This window comes from Rhinatrema bivittatum, chromosome 1 (assembly GCF_901001135.1).
Source record: "Rhinatrema bivittatum chromosome 1, aRhiBiv1.1, whole genome shotgun sequence".
NCBI classification, from domain to species: Eukaryota; Metazoa; Chordata; class Amphibia; order Gymnophiona; family Rhinatrematidae; genus Rhinatrema; species Rhinatrema bivittatum.
In genome coordinates this window covers 198,491,938-198,508,323 of record NC_042615.1, presented here as the reverse complement: position 1 = coordinate 198,508,323, position 16,386 = coordinate 198,491,938, and the positions used below count along the sequence as shown (strand labels likewise).

The window sequence follows — 16,386 nt, the reverse complement described above, 5'->3', positions numbered from 1 at the left end:
GGAGATTGAATGGGCAATATTGACAGACATGGGTTTACCCAGCTCGGTGCAGGATATCATCTTCGCTGCTAGGAAACCATCCACCAGAAAGAATTACCACTTCAAGTGGAAACGTTACACGACATGGTGTGCATCTCATCAATACGACCCACGTCATTGCCCGCCGGATCGCCTCATGGAATACTTACATTCACTATATTCAACAGGGCTAACAACAGCGTCAATACGAGTTCATCTCAGCACAATTGCTGCATTTCATTCTCATATTGATGGGAGATCCATCTCTACGCACCCAATGGTTTCTCGTTTTATGATTGGCCTATCCCATCTTAGACCTCCCACAACTAAATCACCAGTTCCATGAAACCTTAATATAGTTTTGGAACAACTCATGTTATCTCCATTTGAGCCTATGGATTCTTCACATATGAAGTACCTCACATGGAAAGTGGTCTTCTTAGTAGCAATTACATCGGCACATAGAGTCAGTGAAATTCAAGCATTGGTACATTACACTCCCTACTTACAGTTTTTTCATGACAAGGTGGTACTTCGCACACATCCTTCTTTCTTACCAAAGGTTATCTCTGTCTTTCATCTTAATCAGTCTATTGTCTTACCTACGTTTTATCCAAAACCACATCATAACGAGCGTGAAACGTTGCTCTACACTTTAGACTGTAAAAGGGCCTTGGCATATTACAAACACAGGATTCATTCAGACAATAGACCTTCTCAGCTCTTCCTTACCTTTAATCCCAATTCTCCCGGATTACCGGTAACCAAAAGAACAATTTCCAGCTGGATCGTACAATGCATAAAATTCTGTTACGCAAAGAGAGACCTCCAACTTTCGTCACATCCCCAAGCACATCAAGTGAGAGCGATATTAACGTCCATCGCACATTTACAACAAGTTCCACCCATTGAAATATGCAAGGCAGCAACTTGGTCATCATTTCATACTTTCACATCGCATTATTGCATAGCATAATAAATAGCGGAAGATGCCAGAGTTGGTCGTGCAATACTGAATACTCTTCATAAGTGAACTCTAAGTCTCTCTGTCCACAATTCACAGTCACGCCTTCAGACCAAACAAATACAACTATGGCGTGACACTAGCTTGGGACTCCCAAGACAGCATGGCTGATTCAGCCCTGCTATCGAAGGGAAAAGCAAGTTTGCTTACCGTAAACGGTGTTTCCGTAGATAGCAGGACGAATCAGGCATGCGATCCCACCCACCTCCCCGGACAGATGACCTACAAAATACAGGAGTTCATCCTAATACTTAATTACAGACTGAGGAGAATCTGTTTTTTCCAGCGCGGGAACTCTCGCTCAGCCGCACAGAGCAAAAGCTCTGTGTAACAACTTTGAGAAGCTCCGCCCCCGGGCCTGAACGGACAGCCCAAGACAGCATGGCTGATTCATCCTGCTATCTACAGAAACACCGTTTATGGTAAGCAAACTTGCTTTACCCCCTTTTTCTATTTTGAGGCCCCTGATAATCTAAGGCCTTAAACTGTAGTTTAGGTAGTTGGTGCTTAAATCCAGCATTGTATACCTTGCTCTTGTCCTTCCCCTTTTTGAGCCTCATTCTATGATCTTTTTTCTAGAATTTCCTTTCCACCGAAAAATTCACAGATCTTTCACATTATTTGAACCTTTGAGGAATTTAAATGTTTCTAGATCTCATTCACAGGCCAATTCAGTAAAAGTCGCGGGAGAGCAGGCAAGCACCCGCTCTCCCGGTGCGCGCACAGGCCACTCTCCTGTGCACGCGATTCAGGGGGGAAGAAGATGCAAATGAGGGCCCATGGTAAAAAGAGGTGCTAGGGACACTAGTGCGTCCCTAGCGCCTCCTTTTTGACAGGAGCGGGGGCTGTCAGTGGGTTTAACCACCGACGCTCAATTTTTCCGGCATCGGTTCTTGAGCCCGCTGACAGCCACGGGTTCGGAAAACGGATGCCAGCTAAATTGAGCATCCGTCTTCCGACCCGTGGGCTGCGGGCCAATTTTTTTTTTTTTCTTTTTTTAACTTTTGGGGCCTCCGACTTAATATCGTTATGATATTAAGTCGGAGGGTGTACAGAAAAGCAGTTTTTACTGCTTTTCTGTACACTTTCCCGGTGCCAGCTGAAATTAACGCCAGCCTTTGGCAGGCGTTTTCTGAAAGTAAAATAAGAACATAAGAACCTGCCATACTGGGTCAGACCAAGGGTCCATCAAGCCCAGCATCCTGTTTCCAACAGTGGCCAATCCAGGCCATAAGAACCTGGCAAGTACCCAAAAACTAAGTCTATTCCATGTTACCGTTGCTAGTAATAGCAGTGGCTATTTTCCAAGTCAACTTAATTAATAGCAGGTAATGGACTTCTCGACCAAGAACTTATCCATTCCTTTTTTAAACACAGGTATACTAATTGCACTAACCACATCCTCTGGCAACAAATTCCAGAGTTTAATTGTGCGTTGAGTAAAAAAGAACTTTCTCCGATTAATTTTAAATGTGCCACATGCTAACTTCATGGAGTGCCCCCTAGTCTTTCTATTATCCGAAAGAGTAAATAACCGATTCACATTTACCCGTTCTAGACCTCTCATGATTTTAAACACCTCTATCATATCCCCCTCTCAGCCGTCTCTTCTCCAAGCTGAAAAGTCCTAACCTCTTTAGTCTTTCCTCATCGGGGAGCTGTTCCATTCCCCTTATCATTTTGGTAGCCCTTCTCTGTACCTTCTCCATCGCAATTATATCTTTTTTGAGATGCGGCGACCAGAATTGTACACAGTATTCAAGGTGCAGTCTCACCATGGAGCAATACAGAGGCATTATGACATTTTCCATTTTATTCACCAATCCCTTCTAATAATTCCCAACATTCTGTTTGCTTTTTTGACTGCCGCAGCACACTGAACAGACAATTTCAATGTGTTATCCACTTTGATGCCTAGATCTCTTTCTTGGGTTGTAGCACCTACGGTAATATGGAACCTAACATTGTGTAACTATAGCATGGGTTATTTTTCCCAATATGCATCACCTTGCACTTATCCGCATTAAATTTAATCTGCCATTTTGATGCCCAATTTTCCAGTCTCACAAGGTCTTCCTGCAATTTATCACAATCTGCTTGTGATGTAACTACTCTGAACAATTTTGTATCATCTGCAAATTTGATTATCTCACTAGTCGTATTTCTTTCCAGATCATTTATAAATATATTGAAAAGTAAGGGCCCCAATACAGATCCCTGAGGCATTCCACTGCCCACTTCCCTTTCACTGACTGCCCACTCTCTTCCACTGGCTGCACATATTACTTTCTGTATCACGCAGGAATAACTAATAGGGCCATCAACATGCATTTGCATGTTGCGGGCGCTATTAGTTTTGGGGGGGGGGGGGGGGGTGGCCGCACGTTTTCGACACGCTATTACCCTTTATTGTATAAGGGGTAAAGCTAGCGGGTCGAAAACGTATGTCCAAACCCAGGCTAACAGTGCCCTCCACCAAAGCGCACTGTACTGTATCGGCCCGTTACGGTTATTTTCCTCATTGGTGCCTAGGGTACACATATTTAAACCCTTAAATATAATTTCATCTGGATTCTCTGGTTACCCTATAAGTCCAAATGTACTAACCCATTTTGAGGATAGTACATCTGACTCAGATCTTTTTGGAGAAGCAGCCTGCAGAATAGGACAAAGTATACCTACCAGCAGCCGTTTTACAAATGCATGGGCACCTTTGTTTCCTGATGGCAAAATCTTCCTATACCAGCAACAAAAATGCCCTTAATCAGGAGTCTCAGAGCTTCTTTGTCCTATTATTCCTTTAAAATACAAAGCTTTTCAAAAGTAATATAAAATGCAATATCCCCACCCTCTTCTTTTCCCCAAATTCAGATTTAGCGCTCTCGAAGAAGAGAATGCAGTCCTCACACATTCGATCACTTAATGATCTACTGGAAGTCTGCTCATGAAATCCCACATAGATATATAGATTTTTTTATTTAACGGAAGAAAATACACATCATGCCCCCATAAAAGGCTCTTGCTGAACAGCAGCGAGAAAAATGCTAGCCCTTGCTTCCGACCATGGAGCAAGAAACACGATTGCTGCTGCTGCTCCTGTTGCTGCAAGACTGGTAATCATTGGCTATGTAATTTCACTCCAGCGCTATCGGTCCACTTGGTTTTGCTATATAAACAAGAAAGCGCAGATCGGCCGGATACCCACTAACTCCGCCCCACAACCCCAGCGCCGTGCCCGTATTGCGCCACTCAACTCTCTCCGCTGTGAAAGTTACGCGGCACTGCTTGTATTTTCCCAAGGCGCGAGGCGGGCGCACACAAGCTCCTCCGTCCCCCCTCCTCGTCCGAGTGTTACGTCACGAAGATGGACCCTGCCTGAAGAATCTCAGCGCTCCCCCTCCCCGCGCAACCGCTGAGTCAGCGACACTGCAGAGGAGCGTGGGGGGTGGGAGAGCTTAAAACAAATAGCAACAGTAATAGGAAGCCAGGTCACCGAGCAATCCCCCCGACGTTAATATATATATATTGATCGAAGGGAGGGCCGTGTACAACACAGGTACACGTTACACTTGGAAAACGCGACTTTGTAGTCACAGCTATACGTTTCGTTCCTAGAACGGAGGCGTGGACTCTGCGTTATCTTTGTGCCTTTGGCGGTGCACATCAGCACATCTTTTAGTAGTATGATCAGGCATAACAGCCCATAGAGAACTGAGTAACACATCTTTAGAAAGCAACCTTCAGCGCGGAGCGTGCTTCCTTTTTTTTTTTTTTTTGCTGTTATTAGTACTCCTATGTAAAAGCTCAATTCGTGGCGGTGTAACGGTTGACTTCTCTGGACTTGGGGGGGGGGGGGGGGTCAGTAGGTGTTTGAAGGGATTGGACTCCTACATATTAATAAGGCGGCCAAGGGCGGCCCTAAGACAGCGCAGAGGGGCGGAGGATGACGGGCGGCTGGAGGGTGGATTGTGACGTTTCCGTGACGCACGTTCCGGGCTTTTTAAGGTGCCGCAAGCAGAGCGGAGCCGGTATTATGAGGAGAGGGGGGGAAAGAGACATTGTACTGTACAAAATCAATGACAAAAAGAAAAAAAAATGGTCTAGGAAGCCGTACGATTTTTAAGGAAGTAAGGAAAACGTTCATTCTCTCCTGCAAAAAGTGAATAATTGAAACTCTTCCTCCCTCCTCGCTGAAGAAAACAAAAATAATTCTACGATTTTTAGACTTTTTTAAAAAAAATTCTTTTTTAATTATTTTGTAATATAGCTTAAAAGTATTTAAACGTTTCCCTTAAAAAAAAATAAATATATATATATATTTAAAAGCTAGGGTTTTTTTTTTTGTTCGGTAAGTAATAAATGGGGGATTACGGGTTCGGTTTACTGCAGACGGCGAATCTTCCCAACGGCAACGCACTCTTCGGCGGATCGGCCGCCTTCAGATCCTCGTACCCGGTCCCGGCTACCGCCGCATCCAATCCTCCGCCACCCTCCTCCTCCTCCTCCTCCACCCCGTTTCCGTCCATCTCCCCCGGCGGCTTCTCCTCGCTCCCCAGCACCGCCAGCGTGTCGTCCCTCTTCCTCTCGGCGGCGGCGGCCGCTGCGCACCAGCAGAATATGCAGGATGAGCTGCTCCTAGGGGTGACAACGCAGCAGAAACAGCAGCAGCAGCAGCAGCAAGCGGCGGAGAAAGTCCCCAGCGGCGGCAAAGCCGGCGGGCCGGGCGGCCACCAGGACTACGGCAGCGGCAAGACGCAGCAGCAGCAGCTGGGCCAGAAGAGGAAAGAGTTCAGCCTGCAGCCGATCCCCCCCCACACGGACTTTAAGCAGCTCAGCCCGCACCAGCAGCAGGAGCTCAAGAAGCAGCCGGGGGACTTCAGTCACCTGAGCCCTCAGTACCTCTCGCCCAAGCCCGAGCACAACGGCGAGCTGAGGCTGGAGAGCCCCGACAAGATCCTGCCCGACGAGCTCTCCTCCTGCTCCACCGCCGCCGGCGCCGCCTCCTCCTCCTCCGGCCCGGAGGCCAATGCGGCGTCGCCCCCGTCCTCCTCCTCCTCGTCCGTGAGTCTGCAGGCCAAGGCCAAGATCGCCCTGGAGCCCCCCGGGAGCCATCTGCTGAGCGGCGGCAGCGCGGCCGCCATGCTACAGGGCGGCTTCGGCGGCCTCCAGGGCCAGGAGCTGGCCGGGCCCCCGGCGCCGGGGGGCTCCGCCTCGCCCCCGCTGCCGGGCTTCGGCACCCCCTGGTCGGTGCAGACCTCCTCGCCGCCGCCGCCCCCCTCCGTCTCCGGCGCCCCCCACCCCGCCGGCGGCGGCGGCGGCCCGATCGGCGCCCTGCCCGCCCCGGAGTCGGAGAACTTCTACCCGGGGATCCCGTCGTCCATCAACCCGGCCTTTTTCCAGAGCTTCTCGCCGGTGTCGCACAACCCGTGCGCGGGGATGAACGTGCCGGGCTTCAGCAGCCCCTTCTCGGCGCAGATCACTTTACCTCAGCAGCAGAGCAGGCGCTCCCCCGTCAGCCCCCAGCTCCAGCACCAGCACCAGGCGGCTTTCCTGCAGCAGAGGAACTCCTACAACCACCATCAGGTAAGCGCCGGCGCCCGCCCGCCCGGGCCCCCGCCTCGGCTGCGAATTCATATTTGTCAGGGTTGGGGGAGGGAAATGTCATTGCGAACAAAAGGTAGGGGGGGACGGGGACACAAGTAAGATCGTGTGTGTGTGTGTGTGTGGTGATTTGTCGGCGGACGCCGCATCGGTGGTGTCTGAGGCGCTGCGGCTAAGTCTGCAGGGTAAGGGCCGGGTCCTGGGCCCGAAGGGGTTACTCCGACCAGAGGCGACGGCGGGCTACGAAGCCCCCCCACCACCACCACCACCACCTTGGTCTTGCAATTTGGGTTTTAGGGGTGACCATTACGAATCTGCATTGTCCTGGAAGCCCAGGAAAGATTAAAAAAAAAAAATAAGGTGATACTTTTTCATTGGTCTAATGTGTTTCTATCTTTTGTTCGACCTCTGTTTTCCTGCATTTCAAGTAGATCGGACTGACAAGCTGCCTGCCTCCCTTTTCCAAACTGTGATCTCTTATACCAAAGCAGCTGCACCCCCTAGATTCCTTAAAATAGCCCTCTGTTTCTTGGCTTCCCCTGTTGGGTCTTTATCACTAGTTCTCCATGCTATTTGCACCGATGGCTTAAAAGAACAATGTACACGTCACCTCTTGGAATAATAAGGCGTGTGACCATAACATCTTTTACCGGTCTGTTGTTCACTTGGTTATGTGATATTCCTGCTGTACCTGCATAGGGTTTAGATGAGGTTCTGCACAAAAGCATCTAGAATTGATGATGATGTCAATGCCATAAGTGGAAAGCTAACCAAACCTTTGCACATCAGTACTGCCCCTGGAATGAAATAAAACTAAAAGGGTGTACGGAATTATTATTTTTTCACTCGAGCTTTTATAAGTATGTGATTATATATACACATACTGCATATAAAAACAGAAAATGTATATTCTTACTGCTATTTTTCTAGAGTAAATCGGGTACTATATCAGGGAGAGAATATGATAGGTTCCTTGAAACATTAGTAATTTGTAGGTGTTTATTTGTCTGCATATTAAGAGTTGTGAGGGTAGCTGTTTGTCTATATAGTTCTCCCGCTGAGTTTGTGGTTTGGGTGTGTATAGCATAGTATGCTGGTATGTTTAACATCTAAATTGCATCCCTATTTCAGCAATCAAATGTTTCCCTTTGTTTAGTAAAATGTCAAGTAAGCAAGCTCTTGAGAGCTTGATAATGTTCCCCCTGCTTTCTCCTCCCCCAAGACTGTTTTTTTTCCTTTTCCCAATAGAGTATTGCAACAAAATGACTTGTGCAATGTAATCTATTGCAGTGTACATAGAGCATTCTGTGCTATGGCTGTCAGGATGTCCCAGTCCTGAGTCTAACACACAGCATTGCATGGGTGGTTTGGCATTCTCTTCTCCTATTGGTTGGAATTAGTTAAGGTGCAATGGACTATTGCTACAGTAGATCATGGTAGGGTTCTCAATTAAAATAGCAAGTACAGAATTAGCATAAGAGAAATGCTTGTATTTTAAAAGCTGCAACAGTATCTTTTGAATTCAGGTGCTAACTTGACAGTGTGCAGATACAGTGTACATTGCTTAACTGTTACTTAAGGCTCTTCAGTGCACTTTATTTATGAAAGGTTTTCTAGGAGGCATGAAATGCGAGCAACCCCTCTTTATAACTTAGTCCTAGTGCTTGTGCATTAGCTTGTAAGCATAGGTTTTATTTTTATAGCATGAGCATAAACCTTGATAAATGAGGGCCTGGAAATATTTGATTATGGATTTGTTTACAGAAATGTCACATCAGATGTTTATGAATATATGTGGATGATAAATTACATTTTATCCCCATCTTGTTCAGGTCTTGATTTTTTCTTTTCTCAGGGTTTTTTTCTGCAGTGGAACAAAATAGGAAAAAAAACATTGAGCAGATTCCCTGAAATGGTGTAGTGCAGAGAACCTCTGCGGGTGGGTGTGGCTGATGCTCTTTTAGTCTTGTATGTGTGCTGATAAAGTAAGACATTATTAAAACAAAAATATATTGTGACATTTTCAGTTGCCCAGTCCTTGGACTACCATTGTAAATAGTTTTTATAATTATGGTGGCAGGTAACATCTACAAATTTCAGTCTTGTATTTTTGGTTGCTGCTTCAAAGTGCTAGTTATTTCATGGCATATCGGAATTATTGGTTCACAGCATGTTCCTGTGCTTAGTGTTTGTAGACTATGATCCAACGGGAGACTGCCCTTCCATGAATAATCTTCTATTGTCCTCCTCAGAATGCCAGGCATCAGAATTAGGAGAAAGGTCTTCTCTATTTTGAAAGTGGGATTTTTTTCCCTAGACTTAGAATAGAAATTAAAAAAAAAACATTTTGAAAGCAGAAGCTGCCATTCTTAATAGCAGGACTACCATGAAATATATATTTTAAGAACCATTACCGTTCATAAATGCTGTAATCGCTTATCATAAGCGGCAGTGCTATTTGGGGAAAAAAAATAATTTGAAATATTTGTAATAATGCAATTGTAGGAACTCAGCTTTCTATGTTTTTATAGGCATGAGATTCCTGCAGTGACATGGGGGAGCCCACCTCTGACTGCTTTACGATTGAAATTCAATGAAAAGCACCTTGTTTAAAAAAAAAAAAAAAAAAAAAGGGAAGGGCTAATGTTTCCAAAAACTGCTGTTTGCAAAAATCGCAGCCACTTTGTTGTAATTGAAGTCCTTTTACAGTAACATTCTTAACAAAAATCTGTTTGGCGGCCTCCTTTTAAAAACAGCTTAATGGAATGGCTGCAGTGTGGTTACAAACCTTCTATGTAGGCTATTGTGGGAAACTTTACAGTCATTGCTAGGGTCCCATGGGCTTCGTGCTATTTTCCTGGTGTGGCTGACGTTTCTACATATATTTTTTTTATTTTGCATCCATTTGTACTAGCATTCAATGATGAATTACATTCTTTTTTTCTCTCTTCTGTAATGTGCTAAAATATTATCGATCAAATACATATGGTAGTCTGAGGGTGCCGAGTAAATAATAATAAAAAAAAAAAAAAAGTGACTTGTTTGTGCATTAGGTTGTGTTGGATATCCCCAGGAGTGCCCTTTCAGATTTTCCTGAGAATATCTATGCAAAGATTGTCCCACCCTGAATTTCAGCACAAAACATTTTGAGTTTTTACAGCATCATTAAGTATAATTATTGTTTGGAGCATGGGTGTCTGTAAGATTATCTGACCAAAATAGGTTTGCTGTCTTTTCAAGGCAAGGGTGTCTTAAGGTTTTAGTGCATTTTATGGCAGAAAATGTGCTGCGGATTTCAGTTTCTCCTTGGGCATTGCTGCTGTCCCCAGCTGCAGCCCGTGCCACTGGCTTTGCTAGTCACTGTCTGCAGCATTTGGTCTTTTCATCCTATTGCTTTACTCAGGCTTGCTCTTTCTCCCTCTCCTTATTTCTTCTTCAGCCCTCCACCGGGCTTGGTTGCAGTGCAGTGAACTGCCTGGTCAGGGCATAACTGGCGGAGCATAACTGTGCCTGCCAAGGGGTGTGAGCTCCCAAATTAGCTAGTTGGAAAGCTTGCTGCCATCGTCTTGTATCTTCTGTCCTTGGGTTGAGGATGGGGTGGACACATGCTGGTGGCTCATTGTCTTGTCCCCAAGTCAGGGTGGCGATGCCGCTGCTGAGTGCACTTTGCCACTGGCCACCCAGTGCATGACTGGGGCTAGTGCAAACTTCGCTTTCCATTCAATCCAGTAAGGTACTTTCATTCCCCCAAAGGACTTTTACACGAACTTTTCAGTTCTGATCTCTCAGATTTTCTGCTTTTCTCGTGCTTCATTCTTCTCTTTATGTTGCCATAAGAGTCTTAGATCATGCTGTAAGCTAAAATTTTAGATGGAGCATAATTGCTTGCAAGCCCCCACCAGTGATGCCCTTAGTTAAATGCATTGGCAGTACAGTAATTTCAGTACTGTGATACTATTTGCGTATTGTATTTATAAATTATAAATTTATAAAACCTGCATCTTTTCCAGGTGATGCTTCATCAATACAAAACGGTCCTACAGATATGGACTTCATAAAATGTAATTTCTGATCAGCACTGGGAGAAAAAAAAAACCTTGAAGCAAGCTATTATATCATTGAGATTAATATCCTTTATAGCAGATTTAGCAAGTCATCTTTGTAGTGTAGGCACCCTAACCGAGCATGAATAGTTTCACCCCTTTGCACAAATAGCAAACAAAGAAAATGCCATTGACTGCAAAGGTAGATCTTTGCAGGTGGAGCAGGGAGATAAAGATAAAACGCTTGGGTGAATAGATTGGGACCTGCACTGTATTGTTTGACGGAGGCTGACGTGCCCGATCTACCTGCTAGTAAGATGATTACTAGCTTGCCCTTCAATGGGAGCAGCTGGATCGTCACATACAACGTCATTTTCAACAGAGTAATCAGGAAACTTGCTGCTTTCCTTTTGAAATTTGTATACATTGAGACCCTTCCCAAACCGACTGAGCTAGTTGTTGATTCATGTAGTGCCTTTGTATGTTTTTCTGCCTTGCGATAGTGGTGACGTAGATATCTTTGCTAAAATTTATTCAATGTGTTTATTGTGTGGTGGTTGATTGTGGAGCTTCTTGTTGGAGTGCTGACATCAGCTTCTGAAAGCAGCAGATTAGCTGTCCTCTGCATTTAGAAAAGGTTGTCATTAGGTTTTTGGCAGCAAACCAGTTGTAAAATATATATATGTAAACAAAAAAAGATTGGAAATAGATTAATAGTGTACCTGAGAGAACCTGTGATAGGAAGTTGTTTGTTTGAATATGTTAATTGTCTAGACATCTAGCTGTGTTCACATGGGTATCATGGGATTATGGTTTTCAATGTCCATAGCATTAGGTTTTATGTTGTCCAGTAAGCATATATTTATGTTAACCTGGTGCAAAACCATTCTTGTTTTCCAGTAGAATTAAACAGTTCTTGCTTGTCACACAACCTGCACTAGGCCAATTCTTCAGATACTCAATTCTTATCTGTCTTACGGTTTTATCTAGTTCCTTTTGGAGTTTGGTGCTGTTCATTAATTAAACAATTACATTACTCTGTTACATCCAGAGGTCTCTACCTCTTTTTTTTTTTTTTTTTTTTGTTGAACAAACCAGGATGTTTTTGATCTGCGTACACCAAACGTTTTAATATTTTGTTCTTTTTCTGTGCTGCTTTATCTCATTTTAGTTCCTCTGATCTCATGCATCTGAAATACTCACAAGATCCTAATCAAAAATTTCTAGATGCTGACTTGCAGATGTGGTTTACCATGCTGTCTACCATGAGCCCTTTTAGTAATAAGGTTAAACATTATGGAACTGCTCCGTAGAGACGGGACTATTCAAAGTGCTGTGATCTTCCAAGGCGTGGCTGGTTGCACTGTCAACACACACCTTCCAATGTCATCTAAATTTTGAGGTTTCTGTTTTTCTTTTTCTGTTTTTTCACATTTCCTTTTGTACAATGGCAGGTGCAGTGAAACCCTATGCACATCTGCTTGGCACCCGCTCCCCCAGAAAGCCTCGTATTGTATCAGAAACCTGAATTAACTTATAGTGTACAAGCTCTAAATACCTAAAATGAAACTGTTTCGAGCTCATTTTTACCAGCAAGTGCCTTGTGATTTAGGTATTGGTTCCCACATTTTGGAGGGGAGGTGGAGTCATAGATAGTCATGGGAATTCTGCAGATAAGATGAAACGCCACTGTTAACATACAGTTTGAAAGCTGTTAAAATGCAACCTTTTGACTAAGAGGTAGTTGAATTTTATATTGAATTGCACTGCGTAATTTTCATGGCTAGAAGTGAACCAAGGATGGGAGAGTTTGAGGACTTCTCTTTCAAGGCAACTGCACATATTCATCTGTTTTTGGCATATTGAAGTCTTTTTTTTTTTTTTTTTTTGCAAGAATATTGATTTGGACTTCAGCAGTTCTCAAATCCAGTCCCCAATCATGTCTGGTGGTCAGAATATAAATCGTGACTGTTTAGAAGCTATAGCTGCATACATCGAATGGGTATATTTGATGCCCTGTTTCTGGACCTCTTAAATCATATTTGAGAGTCTATTTTACATAAGTAAAAGAAAGATGATGACTTTGATCTTTTGTGTTTGAAAGATGATATATTTGACATGCAATTAATCTTGGACTCTCTCTCCATAAATCTAACCAGCTCTTTGGGTTTTTGGTTTGTTTTTTTTAGCCTCTTCTGAAGCAGTCTCCTTGGAGCAGCCATCAGGGCAGCGGCTGGAGCACAGGCAGCATGTCCTGGGGAGGAGTGCATGGGAGAGACCATCGCAGAGCAGGAAACATGGGGATTCCCGGGACTATCAACCAGATCTCTCCCCTCAAGAAGCCCTTTTCTGGCAACGTCATCGCCCCTCCGAAATTCACTCGCTCCACCCCATCGCTGACACCAAAACCTTGGATTGACGACAATGTTTTCAGAACCGACAACAACAGCAACACTCTCTTACCCTTACAGGTAAGAATGGTATGTAATTAAAGTTTGGTTTTAATGCTCGTTTAATCAATTTTAAAAGTTGAGGTTGAGAGCATAGTATTTAAACCTGTTTTAATTGTCACAGCAGGGTGGTTAGTAACCCTAAAATAAATAGCTCTTGTATTCAAAAGACTTCATGCCAAATCTAGAGGTTTGCATGCTTATTTGGTATAAAGAGATTATGTACAGATTTTTTTTTTCTCTGTGCCTCTCCTGACGTTTAGAAATGCATATAGAAGTTGAATCAGTGTAGAGTTCTAGTAGCTGCGTTTGGTTCTGGAGAGAACTGTAATCATATGTAGGTGATGGTACTTTTTTAAAAGCATAGAAAAGAGATGCAATACATGAACTCTTTTGGCTTCATGGGCCTCTTCTTTAAAGGGTATCACAACCTCCAAAGACTTTTTTTTCTTACCTTTCAGTTATGGACAGCATTGTTGCTTTCCTATTTTCACTTGCTCTTTAGTGAAGTAGAGTTAGCTTACATTTCCTTGACAATAGAAATGTCTGGAAAGTCATCTTACTAAGTAGGCCCAAAAGTGCCAGAATAGCATCTGGCCTGTATTCTCAAACGGTCGCCTTTCTGTTGACAGCTTCAGCTGTGAATGTGGCCACTGCTGTTGCTGGCACGTGCTTGAAGTTTGATAGGTTTGGCAGATGCTGAAAGGCGTAAGCCTGTTAAGTGTCCGGGAAGAAACGCTCTCCGCTCGTTCTGCCAGACTCCCACTTTGTATTTAAAAATGCATTTCAGGTTCATAGGGGCAATGAGGTCCAGGCTGGCAGGAGTGTCTGCTTCCAGAGGTCGCCAAGGTTTCGACTTGTTTCTGAGGCTGTCTCATCCACTATCCAATATAGTATGACGAAACATGGCTAGAAAGGGCTATTGCGTGAGAATGCTTTACTGCCTGCTGTATTTTTGTAATCGTGAATGCGACACTTTTCTGGGACACTAGGTTGAAATTGTAGGTGATGGAAGCCTTTGTATTTCTCCACCAAAGAACGCCACACATTTGCAAAGTTAAAGCACTTCCGGATTCCACACGTTATCTTACCTATTTCTTGACTCTTACGTCCTTTTTTTGTGATTGATTTTGTCTCCTTTTTCTGTTTCACTATATTTCTTTGCACCGTTATGGAATAAAAGGTGTGTCATGACTGACTCCATGTAAAAAAAAAAATAATTCTTCTAGAAGTCTGTTCTTCAGTTTCTTTGTACATTATTTACACTTCTATCCATGTGATGTTTTCATTTGGTTACAAGAAGCGTCAATTGCACCCTGAAAAGCCTAGAGTGTTTGAGTTCATAGGGGCTTTCAAAAACTTTACACATGATTATCTTCTAAAAAAAAAAAAATGAAAGAAGTATTCAAAAAAATGGAAGCGTAACAGATTCTGCTTGTTTTAGCTACTAATTAAATTATCTGCATGTATCCATTTCTCTGTAGTTCTGCTGGCATAAGACTTTTTTCATAACTGTCACTAGCAGAGCTAGAATAATCCCTGGCACTAGGTCATTCAGGTGCCTAAAGTTTTGGGTTCTGATGCCCGATGGAAGAGATGCCATTGGGAGTCGTGGCAGGGCCAGGTAGAGGGGCGTGATGGTGGCTGCAATGGATGACACAGGGAAGAGAATGCCAGCAGGGAGAGGAAGAGTGTTAGGGAGATGGGATTGAGAGGATGCAAGGGAGGAAGGTTGGTTTCTGGAGGGAGGAGAAATGGGAAGAAGAGTGCCTGGAGAAGACAAGGAGCATGAAGAGAAGTAAGAAAAACTTTCAAAAAAAATTAAAAAAAAAAAAAGCACAAACTAGTCAAATGAGAGAGAGCAAAAAAAGTGAAGCAAATACATTTCCCTTGCTCCTAAAACATTGTTGACTGGTGCTTGCTTTCTAAGTGTTTTCCCGCCCCTGCTTATTAGTGTGACCCAGCTGTTCAATATAGGAGCCACCCTGAAGCACCATCGTGTAGTTGTCTGCATGCCAGTTAAGTCCTTGGCATCTCTGCTGATGTGCCAGCTTTGGTGAGATGAGAACACCAATTAACTTCACACTTCATTTTACCTGCACAGGCCTTGACCTGTTGGTCTGTAAATTACAGCTTTCAAATCACCGTGCCGATTCATTGAGCCAGTCTGTGATCGAGACCGGTCTGGGGAGTACTGAATTCTGATGACGCAGACTGCAGCTTTTGACAGAAATATCTCCAGCAAGCAGGGAGATGAGGCAGAATTGCTTTGGTGACGTTTGGGCCCCCTTCCTGGATCAGATTTGCTGGGGTGGAAGAAGTAGTCTTGCCTTTTAATTTGCTTTTCTTCTGTAAACAGAGAAGAGATGAGAAATAAGATATTTTTACTGCAGTTCTAGGGACAGCCATAAAATATATACAGAGGGAAAGCTGGCTTGTACTTGATGATGATTGTTCTTGCACTGCTGACTTTTTATGTAACTTGTGACTGTAATTACGCAAAAGAGGAAAATCAATATTTGATTTAAAAAAAAAAAAAAAAAAAAGACTACTTGAGCAACAAACCTCTTTGTTAGTTCTTTGTGCATTTCTGCTCTTAGTAAATCAGGATTGTGGTGGTTAAATTTTTATTTAAAGTCACAAATTTGTCCAGTTTATAGCCATAACAAAGTTTGATTTTGTGAATGTGATAAAACATTTTTCTTTGGGCCATTTGTAACTCCCATTAGACAGGACTGTCAGGAATGCTTGAAGCAAGAGCTCTCCCGTCGGTCTCAAAAGCGAACAGAGCTAGCCCCTCAGAACCTTCCTCGTCCTCAGTCCATGGGAGCTGCCATGCTTTAAGTTCTGTTGAATTCAATGATTGAGGGCTTGCTTTTCCAGCTAACTGCCCGGGTTTGGCTGCAGTAACTGGCCTTTACTACCAGGCAGAGCAAATCTAAACAGCAAGTTGATGCTGCGAAACATGTAAAAACCTACAACATACCAAGTTTAATAAAACCAAAGTTAGCATAAACATCAAATGAAGGACATTTAAAAAAAACAAACCAAAAAACACATTACATGTCCCGCAGCAGCTTGCCCCAAGTTGCCCTAACTTGAATGACAGCAGATTGGTTCATGCAGCTTCTGATGTCATTTACGGTACTGCAGTCAACGTGACCCAACACCAAAGGCTTGCAGGGCAATTGTGAGCCTCCTGCTTGAAGAATTGCACATATGCTGGGGTAATTACATATTCTACTTCACT

At 43.8% G+C, this 16,386-nt stretch overlaps 1 protein-coding gene across 5 annotated transcripts in view; it reads left to right on the top strand.

Moving 5' to 3' along the window:
- Nucleotides 1-5,053: 5,053 nt before the first annotated feature.
- CPEB2 (cytoplasmic polyadenylation element binding protein 2) overlaps nucleotides 5,054-16,386 on the top strand; it is a 177,936-nt gene continuing 166,603 nt past the window's right edge. For 2 of the 5 annotated variants that reach the window (XM_029590798.1, XM_029590779.1), the window contains exons 1-2: nucleotides 5,055-6,625; nucleotides 12,876-13,166. In XM_029590798.1, the coding sequence (XP_029446658.1) occupies nucleotides 5,402-6,625; nucleotides 12,876-13,166 (1,515 nt within the window). In that variant the 5' untranslated portion in view covers nucleotides 5,055-5,401. Of the gene's footprint in view, nucleotides 6,626-12,875; nucleotides 13,167-16,386 lie in introns of all 5 variants that reach the window. The other 3 variants (XM_029590816.1, XM_029590789.1, XM_029590807.1) reach the window with 3 other exon arrangements.